Genomic DNA, 18,620 nt, shown 5'->3' with positions numbered 1-18,620 from the left:
TGCCAGGGTTCCCATCTGCCTTAACCTGCTCCACATGGATTCTGCCACAGTGCAGCGCTCATCAATGCTTAGTTCCCTCTCTAGGTGTTCAAAATTATCCTTTGATTATGCAATCAAAGAGCAAAATGAATCCTCAAAAATGTGGACTCCATTATTCTGTGGCTGCAAGTAGTGCTTGAGATCTGTGTGGAGTTTCTCTCCAGATTTGTAAGCCAAATTTGTAACTGAATTGGTACTCAATTCAGATAACACTAAAATAAAATAACAATAATAACAATAACAATAATATTTATGCACCACCCATCTGGCTGGGTTTCCCCATTAAACATAGCCTCATTAATCACATGACTAGAGGTATTAAACACATTTTTGCTAGGATATCTTAAGTAAGTGTTCTAGAATAGGTAAATGCACTTAAAATACACCAAACCAATGGCTGCCAAACACCTACGGTCTAATATTTATGTGACAATAAACAAATTGGTCATTTTACCTAAGTAAATTTGGACTTCTGGGTCACCATATCAAAAAGGCTGGGAACCACTAGTCCAGGTGGATTCTAATGTACTGCAGATTTCACTGTGCAGCTGTACAAGCTAAGCTGCATCCCTCAGCTTGTCAGCTTTAACCTACCTGGCTAGCGGCTGTTTAACTAGTTATCTTAAAATATCTTTTAAGTTACACTCCTGCAAACATGGCAGGTATTCTGTAAGCTGTCACAATAAGAACCCCCTTCCTGTGTTCTGTCAGGCCTTGCAGAACAAATGCATATGAATGCAAATACTGATGCTGTCTTTTTGTAAGTAATGAGAACACGAGTCTTGTCACAGTATATTAAGATATACATGTTACCTGAAGAGCCAAGCAAACAAAATTAATTTAAACATTAATCTGCAGAAACATCAAAGCATGTTGGTGACAAGTAAGGCTGAAAAGTATCTTTTGAAGAGATGGCAGGCTTGCTGCCATCCCACTCAGCAGAATACTTGGGGGGAAAATGTGTAAAATGTACAGTATAGTTTTAGCAATGAGTTCATAGCTCACTCTAGCCTGGACATCCAAATCTGAAATACAGAAGTATTGCATATTGCCATTCCTCACTGTTTATGTTATTGAATATTACCTGCTTGCAATCCTAGTTGGCAAAGCCACCCCCTGGCTCCCAGAAGGCTATTCTTGCCCTATTTTACCACCATAACCTTTCTTCATGTGCTGCCAAACTCCAGCATCTTGTAACTAGAGCACATGTGCAAAGGAGATGAGGTTCCAAGCCGAAGTTTGTGGGAGCCATTTCTGGCTGCATTCTTCCAGGGCAAGCAGGATGCATGCTGTTATAAGAAAAACTGCTCCATTTCCTCTTATGGGGTATTCTGGAGCCCGTATAGAGTCCTTAAGTGGGTTCCCTATCAGTAGAAGAAAATAACAGGCCAACCACAGTGTATTGAGAAGCAAAGAAGCTAGTAAGCCTGACCTTTATTCAAGGAACTGTTGCAACAGGGTCCCCACTCAACACATGCAGGAGGCAGAAAAACCCTGAACAATAGTGTGCAAGCAGTTATATAGATTTTTGAAATTGTCCACCCTGTAGCCCAATACCACCACCCCTCAAAACAACATACAGTACATACATCACAGAAGGAGGTGGCCTATGGCAAAAATCCTGTCTGCTAGGATACCTGATAGTGGTCACTGATTGCATTACCTAGGCAGTCTATGGCCATTCTTTTGTGATGGTTAATACTTAGTTCCTGAATCTGGGTCACATGCTCACCCTATTCATGCACAGATACGCCCATAAGGCAGGACTTGTAAGTGAAAAGCCAATGGGAAGGCTTTCCCCATTTTCCTCCCTTACTCCAGAGGAATATTTGAGGTCATTGGGAGAGTCAAAATGGCTTCAGGATTGCTCTCCCATACAATTTCGGACACATGGTTCATATATGTAGATATGTGTGCATTTATGAATATTCTATATTTGAGACCTTAAAATTCTTATAACCAAGGAGATAAACCTGGCATTGCTATTCTTTTTCTCTCCACCTCCCCACAATAGCTGACACATGGATACTTTTTAAAAGTGGATGCCTACTTTACCTTTAACAAGACTTCCTGTGCCTTTTCAAATCTGTTTGAGTACAGTCTCTCCATATCTGTTCTTGAGGCAAGGCTGCTTTCACTTGGGGAGACCCAAGTTCACACACACACCCTCAAGCCATGAAGCTCACTGGGTGACTCTGGGTCAGTCACTGTCTCAGCCTCACCTACCTCACAGGGTTGGTGTATGGATAAAATGGGAAGATAATTATGTATACTGCTTTTCCTTGGAGGAAAAGCAAGATAAAAATGCAATAAATGAACAAAACTACAGTATTTAAGGGTCTAGCTCTGTGCCTTTTTATATATATAACCAGGCGGTATATAAATTTTATTAATAATAAAAATGCAAAATGGGCCGAGTTTTTTCCTCCCTGTATAGCAGCAACCAGCCCAAAAGGCTGAAGCATGAATGGCGGCATTTTGACTTATTTTGGGGTGTACACAGTATGTGAGGGAAGAGGGATGTCCCGCATTTTAACGGGGCGCTGCATTTGCTGGTGGCTTTTCAGCGTTTGATTCGTCTTTCGTTGCAACGCGCTTCGAATTTACACCGCGTGAATTGGATTTATTTATTTATTTTTTAAAAAAATAACCAACCACAGCGGGCGCGCAGGGTTTTATGAGTAGCCCTTAAGCCAGAAGGCGGGAAACAACGCAGCTGAGCGGGTCACGAGGAAGGAGGAGGAGGAGCAGAATTGGCGCCTTTTCCCCGCCCCGCCCAGAGCCCAGGAAGCCGCTTCAGCGCGCGAAAAAGGAAGGGAAGCCAGGACCAGTGAGCCGGCCGGCATGGAGATGGAGCGGATAGTGGTTGAGGAGGAGAAGGAAGCGGCGGCGTTGATCCAGCAGGTGGAGCAGGTGGGTTTGTGTGTGCGTGCCTGTCCTACCTTACCTTACAGGGAGGCGGGGAGGGAAGCGAGGTGGCGGGAGGCTCCGCAGGCGCGGCGGGCTTAAAATAGGCACCGGCCGCTTTTAAAATGGAAGCTCCACCTCAGTTGCCCTCATGAAAGCGTTGCTCCTCGCGAGGCTCCTGTGGCGAAGGCAGCTTCCTTGCTATTCGTAGTAGGCGGCTCCCAAGGCTCCCAGTGGACATGCTGGAATTAACATTCTTAAAATTGCCCATGTCTGCTTTCATTTCAGCGGGTAGCCTCCGAGTTGCACCCAGCTTCGCTGAGATTGGACCCACTGGGCCCAAATCAGTTCATTAATTGCAGTAGGTTTACTCTTGAGCAACGGTGCATAGGCTGGGACCCAAGGCCTGTTCCTGTTTCAGCAGGTGCAGGGTCCCTGCCAGGTCCAGCCTCCTAGGGCCGCCTCATCAGCATGAAGGTGAAGCTTTTTAACCACTGCACGCTCCAAAATTAAGCATTGAAGGACACTGGAAAGGCATGGGGCACTTTTTGGGTTCAAGAGAATAGGGAGAAAATTATCTTCCAAACCCTGGAACTTCACAGGAACTAAGTCACTCCAGAAGAAGATATTGGAGCGCTCCAAATAATTTGTTCCTGGTAGCGCAGTTACTGAGCTCTGTGCTGGTTGCTGCTTTTGTTGTTTAGTCATGTCTGACTCTTAGTAACCACATGGAGCAGAGCACGCCAGGCACTCCTGTCTTGCACTGCCTCCCGCAGTTTGGTCAAACTCATGTTCGTAGCTTCGAGAACACTGTCCAACCATCTCGTCCTCTGTCGTCCCCTTCCCCTTGTGCCCTCCATCTTTCCCAACATCGGGGTCTTTTCCAGGGAGTCTTCTCTTCTCATGAGGTGGCCAAAGTATTGGAGCCTCAGCTTCACTATCTGTCCTTCCAGTGAGCACTCGGGGCTTATTTCCTTAAGAATGGATAGGTCTGATTTTTTTGCAGTCCATAGGACTCTCAAGAGTCCCTTCCAGCACCATAATTCAAAAGCATCAATTCTTTGGTGATCAACCTTTATGGTCCAGCTCTCATTTCCATACATCACTACTGGGAAAACCATAGCTTTAACTACACGGACCTTTGTCAGCAAGGTTGCTACAGTGCACCCCTAATCACTATTATTGTGTAAGATTATTGTATAATCTTAGAAAGTTGTATAATCTTGGGAGGGGTGTGGCTGTGACTCACAAGGGAACCCATACAGCACTTCTAAATTTGCTACTATGCTGCACTTAAGTAGCACTAGTATTGGATTATTGTTATTACAGAACAACTTACCTGCTCTTCATTGTAAGAGTCCTGGGTGGGTTACAAGAATCTGAAAATAAGATATTCAAAACAAAGCATGTTGCAATCAAGAGAAAAATCCTAAAATATATGCATATCTCAAGTGTTGGGGGGTGGGTAAAGAGGTCAGTGTTCACCCACAGGTCTGCCCCATTTGGGGCTCACTGGCAGGGACAGTACCAAGTATTGCTGTGACAGCCTTCCTAGTTGATGTGATAATCATAGAATCAGAGTTGGAAGGATCCCTGAGGATCATCTAGTCCAAACCCCCTGCAATGCAGAAATATGCAGCTGTCCCTTATGGGGATCAAACGTGCAACCTTGGTGTTATCAGCACCACACTAACCAACTGTTTGCTTTCGCACCCTCTTGCCAGGGCACCAATGGGGAGTTCTCCTGCAGGTTTTGCATTTGAGCCCAGCCACAAACTTTGGCCTCAGAGGGCTGGCTTGGGATGACAAACCAGTGAGAGGGCCCAGGATGGACACAGGCAGCCATCCTCCCACATGGTTGGGTCCCAGAGTCTCTTTGTAAATTAACAAAATCTATACACTGCTTGAGTATAATAAAATCTCTTTAGTGGTTTACAACGCAACGTTCCACCTTGTTACAAGGGTCCCTATGGGTGTACTGTTTAAAGAAGACCATGCAGATGGACCTGTGATAGAGTGTGTGACCTTCCCCAGCCTGTGGCCCTGCAAATGTTTTGGACTGCAACTTCCATCAGCCCAGCCAGAATGTGCTCTCTGAGTGAGATTGACTGGAGTTGTAGTCCAAAACATCTGGAGGGGCCCGTGTGTGTGTGTGTGTGTGTGTGTGTGTGTGTGTGTGTAGCATTCCTGCTCCCCAGTGTTAGATGTTTGTTCTGTGTGAGCTCTTAATGCAGACATAGGCAAACTCCGGCCCTCCAGATGTTTGTAGTGAAAATACAAAATTAGGGGATTATTAGCTAACTCTTTATACTGCATGTTTTTTCGAAGCAGCACCCCAAGTGTTCGACGGTGATTGTTTTACGTGCGTTTCAGGTCAGCGTTCATTTCCCCACTTGCAGCTGAGCATAAGTACCAAGTCCTAAGGGCTGAGGTTACCCCCAATAAAATATTTGAGAGGGCTGCCTCCCAAAAAAGTTGAGGGAGATTGCCATTGAAATGGGGGGGCAAGTGCTGCATCATATGATCAGTTCTGTTGGGTGGGGCTCCCCTCCCCCCGTATTTTATTCAAGTTGGTACTCCTGCAGCTGAGAACACCGTATCAGAATTTTAGAAGGCAGAATACATTAAAGTTTTTTGTGCTTTGGAATGGGGTGCATCACTAGTGATATGATGATCGGGAGTAGAAAACAATTCTCAAATGACAGACAAACTTAACTCCCAGTATAAGTTAATTGGGAATGTGTTGCAATAATAAATCAATAGATAAGGAATAGATAACTTTTTTTATTCCTTACACATCTTCAGGAGACAACACCCACTGGAAATCCGAGCACATGTCTCCCCAGAAGCCCTGTGAAGAGGAAGATTTTGACTAAACAAATCAGAATTCTTCTCACGCCTGTGTCAGACGCATGTGGAGAACACAACAAGCATTTGCCTCAGAAACGTTTGTTAGAGCAATTTTCCAGCTGTGAGGAGTCTTTTGGTAAAGAACCCGAAGCCAAGAAAATCTGTAGCGATTATTCAAGTCCAGAAACGGGGGCTATATCTCATGGAGTAAGTGAGGTAGTCTTCAACACAGATTTTCACAGATGTGGTTCAGTTGTAGAGGCTGTCAGCAGTGATTTGGAGACCGATGGGGATTCCGAGAGTGACAGAAATGATGTAAGTGCCTCTTAATTTGGTGAGGAAAATAACTGCTTATATACCGTGCTTAGAATTACATGTAAGATATGGCTTAAAACTTCAACTCCTGTGAATATTTTGAAACATAATTGCTTGCTTGCTTGCTTGTTGTTGCAGGAGGAAGTTTCAACACAACTATCGGCTTATGAGAGGAAAAGACTGAAGAACGTAACAGAAAACGCCAAATTTTTTGCTTCCCTGAAGCTGTTTGAGGTTTGTTGGAATGTCTTCTGAATTAGTACAAGAAGTTCTGATACTTGGGGTGCAGCCTTGGAAATACCAACCTGGAAGTAACTTTGGAATAGGATTACACTGTTGAGCCTGGTTTTCATCATGGCTTTAACCATATTTTTAAGTGGTATAATTTACTTGAGAATCAGTGTTTGAAACTCCTGTTGTTCTAGGCGCATTTTGCAAAAGGGAATTCCATTAGTGCAAGCAGTTTCTGAGCTTTGGGCTCAGTACTGCGGCCAAGATTTCAGATTAAAACTGCAGAGTGGAAGGAAAGGAGGACCTTTTTCTGCCTCCCCACTTCCAGCTACTCTCTGAAGACTGGAGAAGAGACCCTCTTATGAATATTGGGGGGTGGGCAGGGGAAGGACTAGATCAGGGGTCAGCAAGGTTTACTGCCCATGGGCCAGATCACTCCCACGGAGATCATCTGTGGGACGGACTGGCGTAGCGCGCTGCCGGAAAGTGTGTCTGCACATGTCCACGGCCCCGAAAATTGCTTCTGTGCATGCCCAGACGCCAGAAATCGCGCCTGCGTAGAAGCAATTTTCGGCATCTGGACATGCACAGATGCAATTTCCGGTATCTGTGTGTGCACAGATGCAATTTCTGGTGCCGCTCAGCGAGTCCCTGCGCTGCGCTGGTTTAGCACAGCACATGGAGGACTCGCCGAGCGGGTAGCTTGGTTCGGGGGCCGGTAAAACGGTCTTTGTGCACTGCACATTGCCGATCCCTGGACTAGATCATGTGAAAAATGAACATATTTTAGCTGCAGTTCATTGATTTTCAGCTTTGTATTCTTGTTATAAAAAAGTGCACCTAGACATTCTGTTGTTGTGCCCATAACCTAGGTTTAAGGTGGCATTTAGCTCCTAGCCTTCATATCTCAGTTTCTAACACTGTTGAGAATCCATCTTCAGCGGTGGTTCCATAGCTAATAGTTAATACAGCAAACATCAGGGCCTTCCCTTGCAATGCCAGATATGCTTTGTTTTATTTAAAACATTTTATACCATGCACCAATTAAAGATTTCCAAATATTTCCAATAAGTCATAAAGGAGAATGGGTGGCATTCAGTTAAGTTTTGCCAAATTTTGCCATTCAAACGGAAGTGAATGGACCTACCTTAGTTATGTTCATTAATTTTAGTGTGTCTACTCTGAGGTAAACTCAGTTGAGTACCACAGTAACAACAGTTGACATCAGTAAAGGGTATCGCTAAAGCCAAACGCAACAGAAATAAATATACCTCAGAGGTTAAAAGCCTAGGGAAATAAAAAGATATATATAAATGTAGTAAATTGAAGCAGGAACAATATTTTTGAAATTTTATTGAGTGGATAAATCTTACATTCTATGCATCTGATCTTACTCTCTCACTCTTAAGTCGGCAGCAAGACTTCGTAATATGACAACCAGAGTGCAGTCTCCGAAAATACAAAGGTAAAACTACATAGCCATTCATTATGGTTAAATATTTTGGCTTTTTTTTCCCTTTCCCTCTTTATGTCGTGACAGTACTACTTAACTAATTAATACTGAAAGCTGAACTCCTGCTGGTTGGCTATTGGGAATTCTTACCTGCTGTATTATATGTGAAAAAGAAAATATCATTTTAAAAGTAGTACAGTGGTACCTCGGTTTAAGAACAGCCCTGTTTAAGACCTATTCAAAACAAAAAATATAAAAATTCCTTCCAGTAGCACCTTAGAGACCAACTAAGTTTGTCATAAGAGATCCAGGTGGCGCTGTGGTTAAACCACTGAGCCTAGAGCTTGCTGATCAGAAGGTCGGCGGTTCGAATCCCTGTGACGGGGTGAGCTCCCGTTGCTTGGTCCCAGCTCCTGCCAACCTAGCAGTTCGAAAGCACGTCAAAATGCAAGTAGATAAATAGGAACCGCTACAGCGGGAAGGTAAACGGCGTTTCCATGTGCTGCTCTGGTTTGCCAGAAGCGGCTTTGTCATGCTGGCCACATGACCTGGAAGCTATACGCCGGCTCCCTCGGCCAGTAATGCGAGATGAGCGCGCAACCCCAGAGTCGGTCACGACTGGACCTAATGGTCAGGGGTCCCTTTACCTTTACCTTTTAAGTTTGTTATAGGTATGACCTTTCGTGTGCATGCACACTTCTTCAGGTACGAAGTGTGTACGAAGTGGTATCTGAAGAAGTGTGCATGCACACGAAAGCTCATACCTATGACAAACTTAGTTGGTCTCTAAGGTGCTACTGGAAGGAATTTTTTAATTTTTTTGTTTCGACTACGTCAGACCAACACGGCTACCTACCTGTAATAAGAACTATTCGGTTTACGAACTCCGCAAAACTGGAAGTGTCCCAGTTTGCAAACTTTACCTCAGTCTAAGAACGGAATCGGAATGGTGGAAGGGCACTGGCGGTGGGAGGCCTCATTAGGGAAAGCGCGCCTCGGTTTAAGAATGGTTTTGGTTTAAGAATGGACTTCCGGAACAGATTAAGTTCATAAACTGAGGTATCACTGTGTTTGGGTTAATAATGTCATGACTGTGACAGTAGGAGAATATGCAGTTGCTCCGTCACCTCCTCCTTTGCCTTGTTTTAGCATGTGGGACTCCAGTTTTACTCTTGGCAAGTGAGAGGGGGAGAAGTGGAGTACTGTATCAACCTAATGTTTGCTCTTTTGGAGCGTTGACAGCTTTGTTGCATTTTTGCGGTTTCATTTCTAAAGTACTCTGGGAGTTTCATTGTAAACTGAATGATAAGCTATGGGTTATATTAAATGTACAGAGGGACAAGCAAGGTCTCCAGGTTGTAATTTTGCAACCATTGTGGTGTCTGACGGAGGCAGATAAAAAAATACGATGGAGGGAGATGGAAAGCAATAACAGAAAATGCAGAATAATCTAAAGGAAGAAATAAGGCATTGGCTAAATCTGTAGCGGCATGAATGAGGATCCCTTGAAACCCTGCAAGGACTTAGTGGAGAAATTATGTTGTCTCCATAGAATTAAACATTCCAAGGCAAAAACTGAAACAACTTGTCGAAGATCGATGCGCTTGCAAAAAGTGGATCCACTGAGCATTCTCCTGCCAGAAGCACAAGCACAGCCAGAACCTTCAGTTGACGAATATGTAAGTTGACAGATACAAAGGGAAAGGGCTTTATCTTCAAATGCTCTCATTGAAATATCCATACTTGACTTTGCAAGAGTATTTCGTTGATTCATTTTATTTGTATGCTGCTTTTCCACAAAAAAATCATGCTCAAAGCAGCTTACAACAAAGAAATAGGGCTGCATTTCAAACAAACACTACAAAAAAATTCAGAATAACATAACAAAACAATAACATAGCAATGATTTCATAATATAGCAACAATTTTATGATGGCATAGCAAAGCAATAGCAAATAGAATAGATATAATAAGATCCCTTAAACAGCATGCAGTTTCCAGTGTAGCAAAAATGGCAGGGAAGCTTCACAATTTCACCTAACTTCTAGAATAACCCCTCGCATGATTTTGCTCTCGGTCCTCCTGCAGCCACTCACAAGGCATTTTACTCTGAAACAGGTAGGTAGCCGTGTTGGTCTGGGTCGAAGTAAAATAAAAAAATTCCTTCAGTAGCACCTTAAAGACCAACTAAGTTTTTATTTTGGTATGAGCTTTCGTGTGCATGCACACTTCTTCAGATATCTGAAGAAGTGTGCATGCACACAAAAGCTCATACCAAAATAAAAACTTAGTTGGTCTTTAAGGTGCTACTGAAGGAATTTTTTTATTTTACTCTGAAACGTGAGGGGTTGCTGAGAGAGCTTTTCTGCTGTCTAGCACTAGTTTGGTCTCAGCATCCTTGGACTTCCTTGGTTCCTCACGAATCAAGTTTATAGTTGCTTCAAACAAGTCTTAAGAACTTGGCTTTGCGAAAATAATTTGGTTTGGTGAATAAAGTGAAAAGATTGATTGGGATGTGGGAGAATAAATTTTTATTCATTATTTAACAAAATTTGTATACTGCTTAACTAAATAAACACCCATGTGGTTTACAAAAAAGCATAAAATATTAACGTTATTAATAAAAGTCAAAGTTTAAAAAAATGAAAATACAATTTTAAAAATAGAAAATGCAATTATTATTTTTAATTAAGTGGCTCTCTTTGTTATTTTCTGTGGGGTGCACTGATGAGCAAGTTGTAAAGCAAGCTAGTGATGTTTTGTGCCATTTCCTCTCTTGAAAGCCTCGTTTGCCACCTGGACCGCTTCAGATGATACCCACAGATCAAGAGGAAGGAAATGATGTAACTGAAGGTTTTCTGAATATGTGGGCAAAAATAAGTCAGGTATCATTGTTTTGACACGTAGCAAGCCTAAATACTTTTTTAAAAAAAATAAAATTCAATATCTGCATGGTAAATTCCTTCTGTTTTCCAACCAATTTTACAGGTAAAGCCTAAGGTGATTGAGACGCCTACATGTAACTTGGAAAGGTAATTTAAAAACCAGTTATAACTCCCGCCCCCCCGCCCCATTTGATTGGTTTTTGTGGATGTTAACATGCTTATGATTTTGTCCCAGTTACCAAGCACATCTGCGTAAAATGGTCCTCCGAGAAGGTTCTGTAGCAAAAGTGGTCCAAAACCGGATTCACTCTGTGGCTATCCATCCATCTGAAAGCAGAACTTTAGTAGCAGCTGGAGACAAGTGGGGACAGATCGGTCTCTGGGATTTGGTAAATAGCTTGCACTCTTTTGTCTTTGCTATCTATTACTGTTTATATCATAGAATCATAGAATCGGAAGGGACCCCCGAGGGTCATCTAGTTCAACCCCCTGCAATGCAGGAACCTCAGCCAATGCATCTGGGACAGATGACCATCCAACCTCTGCTTAAAAAGTTCCAATGAACTAGAGGTCACCACATTAAAGCGTAATAATAGCCAGACTGCTGGGTCAGGCCAAAGGGTGCCCATCTACTCCGGCATCCTGTTCTCAAAGTGGCTAATCAGATGCCCCAATGGCAAGCTTACATGCAGGACTTGAATGTAACAGCAGCGCTCTCCCCGCTTGGGATTCCCAGCACCTGGTATTCAGCAACAGTCTGCCTCCAGCACTGGAGGTAATAGATAGCCATGGTAACTAATAGCCATTGATAGTTTTGTCCCCTGCAAACTTTTCTGGCTCTGTCTTCTAAACTGAGAAGGATCTGAAGGGAACCACACTGTAGGGAAATTATGAGAAATGTAGTAATGCTGTGTCTGTTTATACTTCTTAGGACAGCGGATTGGAAGATGGAGTACACACCTTTGTTCCCCATAGCCAGGCAGTTAGCTGTATGTATTTTTCTCCGTCTAATCCTGCTCATCTTCTGTCTGTGAGCCATGACGGCACGTTACGATGTGGAGATGTAACCAGAGCGGTCTTTGATGAGGTGAATGTTGGTTGCAACATTGCAGCTATTGCAAGGTCTCAATAAAGATTTATTATTTATTCATTCATTTGGTTTCTAACTCACCCTTCACCATCAGGTCCCTGGTTGAGATACAATCATTAGTGGAAAATACAGTCATAAAAACAGATAAAGTCATTAAAATTATAAAACAAGTAAAACCATTCCAAATGGAACAGAATAGTATACTGCTGCAGTGACTTCTGCTAAATAGTAAAACTTCCATTTTAACTGAAAGAATGGAAGGAAATGTCATAAATTATGTGTTCAAACATTAGCAGAAACGCAACAAAATTGAGAATTCAATATTCCTTTGTTTAGAATGAGATTCCTTTGGATCTATAATGCAAAATCAGATTTGGTATTCGTCCATCCTTCTATCTTGCTCAAGCAGCTCCTCCAAGATGGATAGAAGATGGAAAAGAGCAGCTCTCTTGCGCTCTCTCTCTCTCTCTCTCTCTCTCTCTCTCCTGTTCACTTCTGTCTCATTAAGACAGCAGCATAGCATAGTATTACAGCACGTCCTTTACAAGCATAAAGCCTGAGCTTCAATCCTTGGCACATCCAGAAGAAAAGGGGTGGCCATGGTGGGAGGTGGTGGTAATCAAATAGCAGGTGATAGGAATGACCTCGGCCTGAGACCCCCGAGAGCTACTGCCAGTCAGAATAGACAGAACTGGGTTAAGTGGTCATACAGTTCTACATAGTACAAGGCAGTGTCCTCCTGTTTTTATCTGTTGCTACAGGCAGAATTCAGTTTTTTAGGTGGGGATGGAAAAGTCCGGATTTTTAACTCTGTACAATTTGAAATCTTGTCTGTCTGCAAGTGTGCTTGTAGTAATTGGCAAAGAGGATTGAGGAAACCATGGTGTGGCAGCTAGAGAAGCATCCTACAGCTATTGTGATATATCAGCATAAAATTGGTAATTTAAAATAAGTTTAGACTTCACACAAAAGTAAACCTCTCTCATTCTCAGGTGTACAGAAATGAAGAGGACGACCTTTCCTCATTTGATTTCTTGGCAGCAGATGCCTCTACTCTGATAGTGGGAATGTGGGATGGAAAGGTAGCTGTAGTAGATCAAAGAACGCCAGGAGCTTCTGCTGAGCTTTCTGCAGAACTTAATTCGAAGAAGACAAGGACCATCCATACCAACCCACTCAGTAGACATTATTTCATAGCTGCTGGAGCAGGGTAGGTACAAGCTGTGATATGTGATTGCTTGTTGCAGTGCATTAGGAATTTGGAGCCCAGAAATCAGAGATGTGATGCTAGTAAGTGAATAGAGGCCTCCTATTGAGTCACAATAGATTCATCCCAAGACCTCTGGACAGTCTCTAAATTTAGTGGAGGGGGGACTCTGAAGAGATTATAGTGTTGTTATACAAAACTCCTGGTCACAGCATCACAATCTCTCGAGGAGCTCCTTGTGACCTCACAGAACCCTAGGGTCCCATGGAACCCTGGTTGAGAAAAGCTGTAGCAGACAGTTGAGAGTAGTAGCTTTCCCCCCTCCTTACTTCAAAACTTAAAAAAAGTTTTGGCAATTCCTTTTGCTTTCCCTGTGTTTTCATTTCCCGTGGGCAGCTAATTGCAATGAGAGAAAGGAAGAGGAGAAAAGCGACTGTTGCCAAAGAAGGGCAATGCACCCACCCACGCTGCTCACTTGGGGACCAGTGAATCCACCAGCCAGGACTGGTGCTCGTCCCACTTCTACACCCCGAAGCAAAGAGGGAGCAGCACCTTGGACTGCTGTGGATCTTGATCTAGCAGACTCCTGGTCTTAAGAACACAGCATAGGCAGAAACAGTGCTCCCCTTTGAGCCGGAAAGTGGGCATCAATTCAGAGATGTGGTGCTTATGGGTTCTGTGGAACCTTAGGCACGAGGTCTCCTCTGAGCTCTAGCATGGCATCTGGTAACTCATCCACAATGGGAGGAGGAAGTGAGTGTATATGCTGAGCAACTCCCCTTAGCCACCCGATCTCTCTCATAGGAGGAAACTTGTTTCACTCAGAATTTGTAACAGTGTATTAGACACTTTTATATATTTATGATATCAAGAACATAAAATCAAACAGATCTGCAATTTACAGGCCAAAAGGGAAACAGGGGCACACACAGGGAGATCCCATGCTTTTTTCCTTCCCCAAATAAGAATTGTCTCAATTGTAAGCAATCATCCTTTAATTCTTTTATTCCCCCTCCCCCCATATTGATACAGTGGTTTCTCATTTTCTTAAGTGCAGTTTGCCCCAGTATTTTGTTTGACACCAGGGTTATATGCTTTCAATGTCCTTTTTTCCTTGATGTGTAAGGAGCTCTCACCATAAGAGACAGGGAGTCTAATAGATTATCTATGCCTGGATAGTCCATTGGGAGGAGATGTCCCATTCAGGACATCCTCCTAGCCGCTGAAGAAGAGACACTCAGGGTGAAAGTCTTAATGTTTCCATTTATGCCACAGGGATGTTGATATTTATGATGTTCGGCACTTGAAGGCGAGTGGCAGCAGGCCTGTGGTGTCTCTTGCCGGGCACACCAAGAGTGTTGGTTCTGCTTATTTTTCACCTGTGACTGGCAACAGGGTGCTGACTACTTGTGCTGATGATACATTGAGGTATGTGAGAGTGGGAAGGGAGCTGGCTTTTGTATTACCAATTTCCTCCTGTGAAAGTCCTTTCCCACAAAAAAACGAATTTGCTGCCATGAGACTTGGCTGTGGTCCGTGGCCTATATGGCATCAGTAGTGGATTTGAGCACGTTAATAGGACTGTTGAGAAACAGGGATGCTGTAGATCCTGCCGTGTTCAGAGGCAGTATATTGCCAAGGGTGGGGGAGGTTTGGAACTCATGCCTCTAGCTGGCCATTGTTGGAAACAAATGTAGGAGACTGTGAGAGATGTGTATGGCTGAGTTACGGCAATTAAATATTTTGCATTGAGGTGTGTGGGCTCTTGCTTATGACCTTTTAAAAAAATCTACCTCAAAATACTTGCTTGTATTTAGAAATACATAGCAGATTTTCACTCGAGCAGTAGGGAGACCCCATGCAATATAATTGTTTACATAGTCTAAACCAAGAGGGTGGGGAGCTAAATGTGGCCCTCAGGACTGTCCTCAGGCAACACGCCTTCCTTGAGTGTTTTTGCCTGACTGGACTGTGTCCTTGAACTCTTTGATAACGTTTCCTGTTGATCCTCATGCTGGATTTGAATAAGTAATAAACCACACTTTTAGGTTTCTTTTTTTTCTAAATCTAATGTTTAGGGTTTTTTTTAAGCCCCCACTTTTTGTCTCTTGCAGGATCTTCGAAACCACATGTATATCATCTTCAGCCCCTGTTCTCACAACTATCAGGTGAGTTAGAACAGGAGGATTTACTCTGGTGCTAAGATTCAAGTTTGGTGGAGGGGGTTATGAGATCACAGACTCCACAGTGAGCAAAACACTATTTGACTGTAGCAGAGTGGTTTTCCATTAGAGGGCATGCACATCAGATTTAAGAACCCTGGTTTTCTAGATCAGCGTTCCCCACCTAGTGCCCTCCAGATGTTTTGGATTACAACTCCCCATCAGCCTTAACATCATACAGAGTTGGGCTGGGTGGAGCTGCTGGCAGGTTGCTGTCCAGAGCCAACTGGAAGGCACCGATGTAGAGGAATCTTAACTATTTCTCTCTCTCTCCCCTTCCCCTTTCTTGAATAGGCATAATAACTACACAGGGCGGTGGCTCACAAGGTTCAGAGCTATTTGGGACCCAAAGAGGGAAGACTGCTTTGTGGTGGGGAGTATGTCTCGACCAAGGCAAATCGAAGCCTTTCATGCGACGGGAGATTTGGTGCATTCCTTCCTCAGTGAAGACTACCTTGGCTCTGTTTGTTCCATCAATGCCTGGCACCCTACCAGATACATTCTTGCAGGTGGTAACTCTAGTGGTCGCCTCCATGTTTTCAAAGAGTGAAAAAAAGTTGGAAGATAATTTTGAACCTTTAGGTAACAAAGAGTATGAATTGCATTTTGGTTGTGTTAGGACTTTGTCCCCGGAGAAAGACATTTATCCAGAATAAATATATTCAGTTTCAAAACTTTCTAAGTGATATAGATTACCAATAACAGAAATAAATAAGGCTAGCCTTGTTATTCAAATACAGTGACATTGCAGGTTTCTGCAAGGTTGTTTATGTGAAACTGTTAAATGGTTTCAATATATTAAGTTCATTCATAGTGGCTTAAAAATCTACAGAGCAGGCTGTGTACTAGATAATGTTTAATTCAGAGGTCAATTGCTAACAATTATTCTGAGATCAAGAGGGTGTTTTGGTGTGTATTGAGAAGGCACAGGCTTTCTCTTAACATCCACTATCTTGAACATAAGCAGCATGTTAATAATGCTTATGCATCGTCGCAAGATGGAAAATGCAATTATGTCGGTTGTGTAGTAACACCAGATGGCACCTTACACCAGGGAAGCATTCATAGTAAATGAATCAGTGTTAGACCTGCTCATCATGTTCAACTTCTTTAAAGTACGAACAATAAATGCTTTGGAATTTGTGTAGCATCATGTGGTGGTTGTACCAAAATCATATGGATGATCTGGCAGTAAAAGTATATATATCCAATTTAAGTTGGTTAAGCATTCAAGTTGTGAAAACGTTAAGGACAGAGAGGTTGAAAGAAATTTTCCACAGCAGCAGGTAGCATTTCAGGCGTTGTCTGAGCAGACATGTCACATGAGCAGAAGCATCAATTTACTCAAAAGAGAACGTTTTCATCATAATTAAATATTTATTTAAATTTAAAAATACTTCTATATGGCACCAATGATTTATGCTAACTACATGTTGAATATGTAGAAAAAGGTACATTATTTTGAAGGGAAAAATGTAACACAGCATTTGGCACATGAAAGGTTAACGTCTATATCGTTATGAAAACTAAAATTCACATTTTCAGGTAACTTACTTTCTACTGCTTTTAAATATGCAGTACACTAGTCCTTATTAAGAGTTTGTTTCCTCTGATACAGCAACCTATGGACACCACCACACTTTATACAAATGAGACCAGGAACAACTTAGTAGTAAGTGAAACATGAAACGTAACATGGGGCAAAACAGGAAAAATTACTTTTTTCAGTTGCCAGCTGGAAAGTTTTCAGGATAAAACATTTGGCAAAAACAAGACACAATCCATTAGGAAGAGGTTCTTCAGTGCAAGCCCCAGAAAAAGGAAAGTGCACAGGAGACCTTAACTCTAGGATTATGGCTAGAATTTGCCACCATCAGTATTCATAAGTTGTCCACTTTGAAAATGAAAAATGTCCATTGTGCAAAATAGTTACAGATAACGGGACAGGTGTGTGGCGTGATCAACAATACCGACAATTAAAACATGAAATAAATACTGCATTGTTATCTGGGATGGAGAATGTTAAAATTAAGACTTTTCACTCACTGCATAGAAGCATCGTTTACTACAGACTGAGGTAGGAACACTACACTAGAAGTTAATTTTGTTGCTGTGTTGCATAAAACAGTGTGTATCCTTGTAAAATCTATCCCTTGTATCTTCTTGGCAGGCATTCAAAAGTTTATGTACCTGTATAAGCAAAAGTGAAAAAGCCAAAATCTCTCTTGGCTCTTGTGATTTCCAAGCTGGCAGTTGCAGTTAATGGTCAGTAATCAAACAGATCCTTGTAGCACTTCAACAATGTGTTCAGATAACAGGGAATCCTTTTCTAGTGTACTGTACACCCACACCCACACCCCAGTCTGAGTCCAGTAACCTTTGCCAATATCTAGTGTATTGCTAATAGTGTCATTGTGCTCTTTTTCCCCAAATGATGAATGACCAGCTGCGGGCAGAGTGTATCTGAACTTGGAAAGGAAATCAGTGCTTGAGATTCCCACGCCTATCCACGCACCCTCCCATTGGGCAAGTCCTGGCAGTGCTTCAGTTCTGCATGAACTTGAAGGGCTTGTGTGCCTGCTGAAAATTGTAGTAGCCAAGTCAGAGACAAGATAAATGAAACCAGCCTCTTGAAATATTTCTGATTTAGATTCCCAAGTGACTTGAAATCTCTCCCTGAGATGAAATAAAACACTTGCCAGTCTGATTTCATTCTCTTGCTCTGCTCAATCTTGGTGAGTACTCTCACCATGTTTAAAATTTATTGCTCCTTTTACAAATGAGCTGCTATTTGTCAGGCTTTTAGATTAGACTATCCACATCACAAGACAAAAAGTAGAAAAAAAAATTCTGAATTGCCTTCAGGATGGAAACGTGTGGGCCAGATTGTTCTGTGTGTTTTCATTGCAGTGCTACCTCCCCCACGTCCTTAAGTTCTCTATCGTTTTAATGGCACAAGGTAACCCATTTTCCTTTCAGTAGTTATGAATGGGTTAGCTTGGTGCTCAAATACCATCCTAAAAACAGCCATAATATTTTGTTTACCACCAATCACTTTGAATACCACACTATATTCACCTAATTCATAAAGTAAAAAAGACTTGGTTTTGCTCATTAACAAAATAGCATTTTGTTCTTAAAATATATAGGTTGAAACAAGTTTGTTCTTTTGTAGTACAAAAACAAGTACAGCTTTCTGAGGCAAAATGTCTTTCAAAGAAATTGGATATGATCACTACTACTTAATACAGCAAGACTCGGTCAAGTATAATCAAATACATATATTTATTTTCCCCATATACTAACTCTTGCTTTATATGGGGACTTTACTGCTCTAAGAAAAACTGTATTTCTGGGATCCTAAAGGTCAGAAGTTGAAATTCACAAAGGACAGGTTTCTCCTAGTCACACTTTTCAGCGC

At 42.4% G+C, this 18,620-nt stretch overlaps 1 protein-coding gene across 1 annotated transcript; it reads left to right on the top strand.

The window, feature by feature from the left end:
- Positions 1 to 2,782: 2,782 nt before the first annotated feature.
- WDR76 (WD repeat domain 76) lies at positions 2,783 to 16,411 on the top strand. Its single transcript, XM_035131483.2, has 13 exons — positions 2,783 to 2,952; positions 5,752 to 6,111; positions 6,250 to 6,345; positions 7,752 to 7,807; positions 9,348 to 9,474; positions 10,579 to 10,680; positions 10,784 to 10,827; positions 10,916 to 11,069; positions 11,612 to 11,767; positions 12,763 to 12,980; positions 14,253 to 14,405; positions 15,092 to 15,145; positions 15,494 to 16,411. Exons 1-13 carry the CDS (start codon positions 2,884 to 2,886, stop codon positions 15,747 to 15,749), a joined length of 1,845 nt encoding a protein of 614 aa, XP_034987374.1. The 5' UTR covers positions 2,783 to 2,883; the 3' UTR covers positions 15,750 to 16,411.
- The last annotated feature ends 2,209 nt before the right edge of the window (positions 16,412 to 18,620 follow it).

The sequence above is a fragment of the Zootoca vivipara genome, chromosome 14, assembly GCF_963506605.1.
Source record: "Zootoca vivipara chromosome 14, rZooViv1.1, whole genome shotgun sequence".
Lineage (NCBI taxonomy): Eukaryota > Metazoa > Chordata > Lepidosauria > Squamata > Lacertidae > Zootoca > Zootoca vivipara.
This window is presented reverse-complemented; position numbering and strand designations above follow the sequence as displayed.

Excerpts from the sequence above, each read along its gene's own strand:
- WDR76 (XM_035131483.2), top strand. The coding sequence starts at position 2,884 with ATGGAGATGGAGCGGATAGTGGTTGAGGAGGAGAAGGAAGCGGCGGCG. Across the intron at positions 9,475-10,578 it reads AACCTTCAGTTGACGAATAT|CCTCGTTTGCCACCTGGACC; the intron begins GTAAGTTGACAG and ends CTCTCTTGAAAG. Across the intron at positions 10,681-10,783 it reads TGTGGGCAAAAATAAGTCAG|GTAAAGCCTAAGGTGATTGA; the intron begins GTATCATTGTTT and ends CCAATTTTACAG.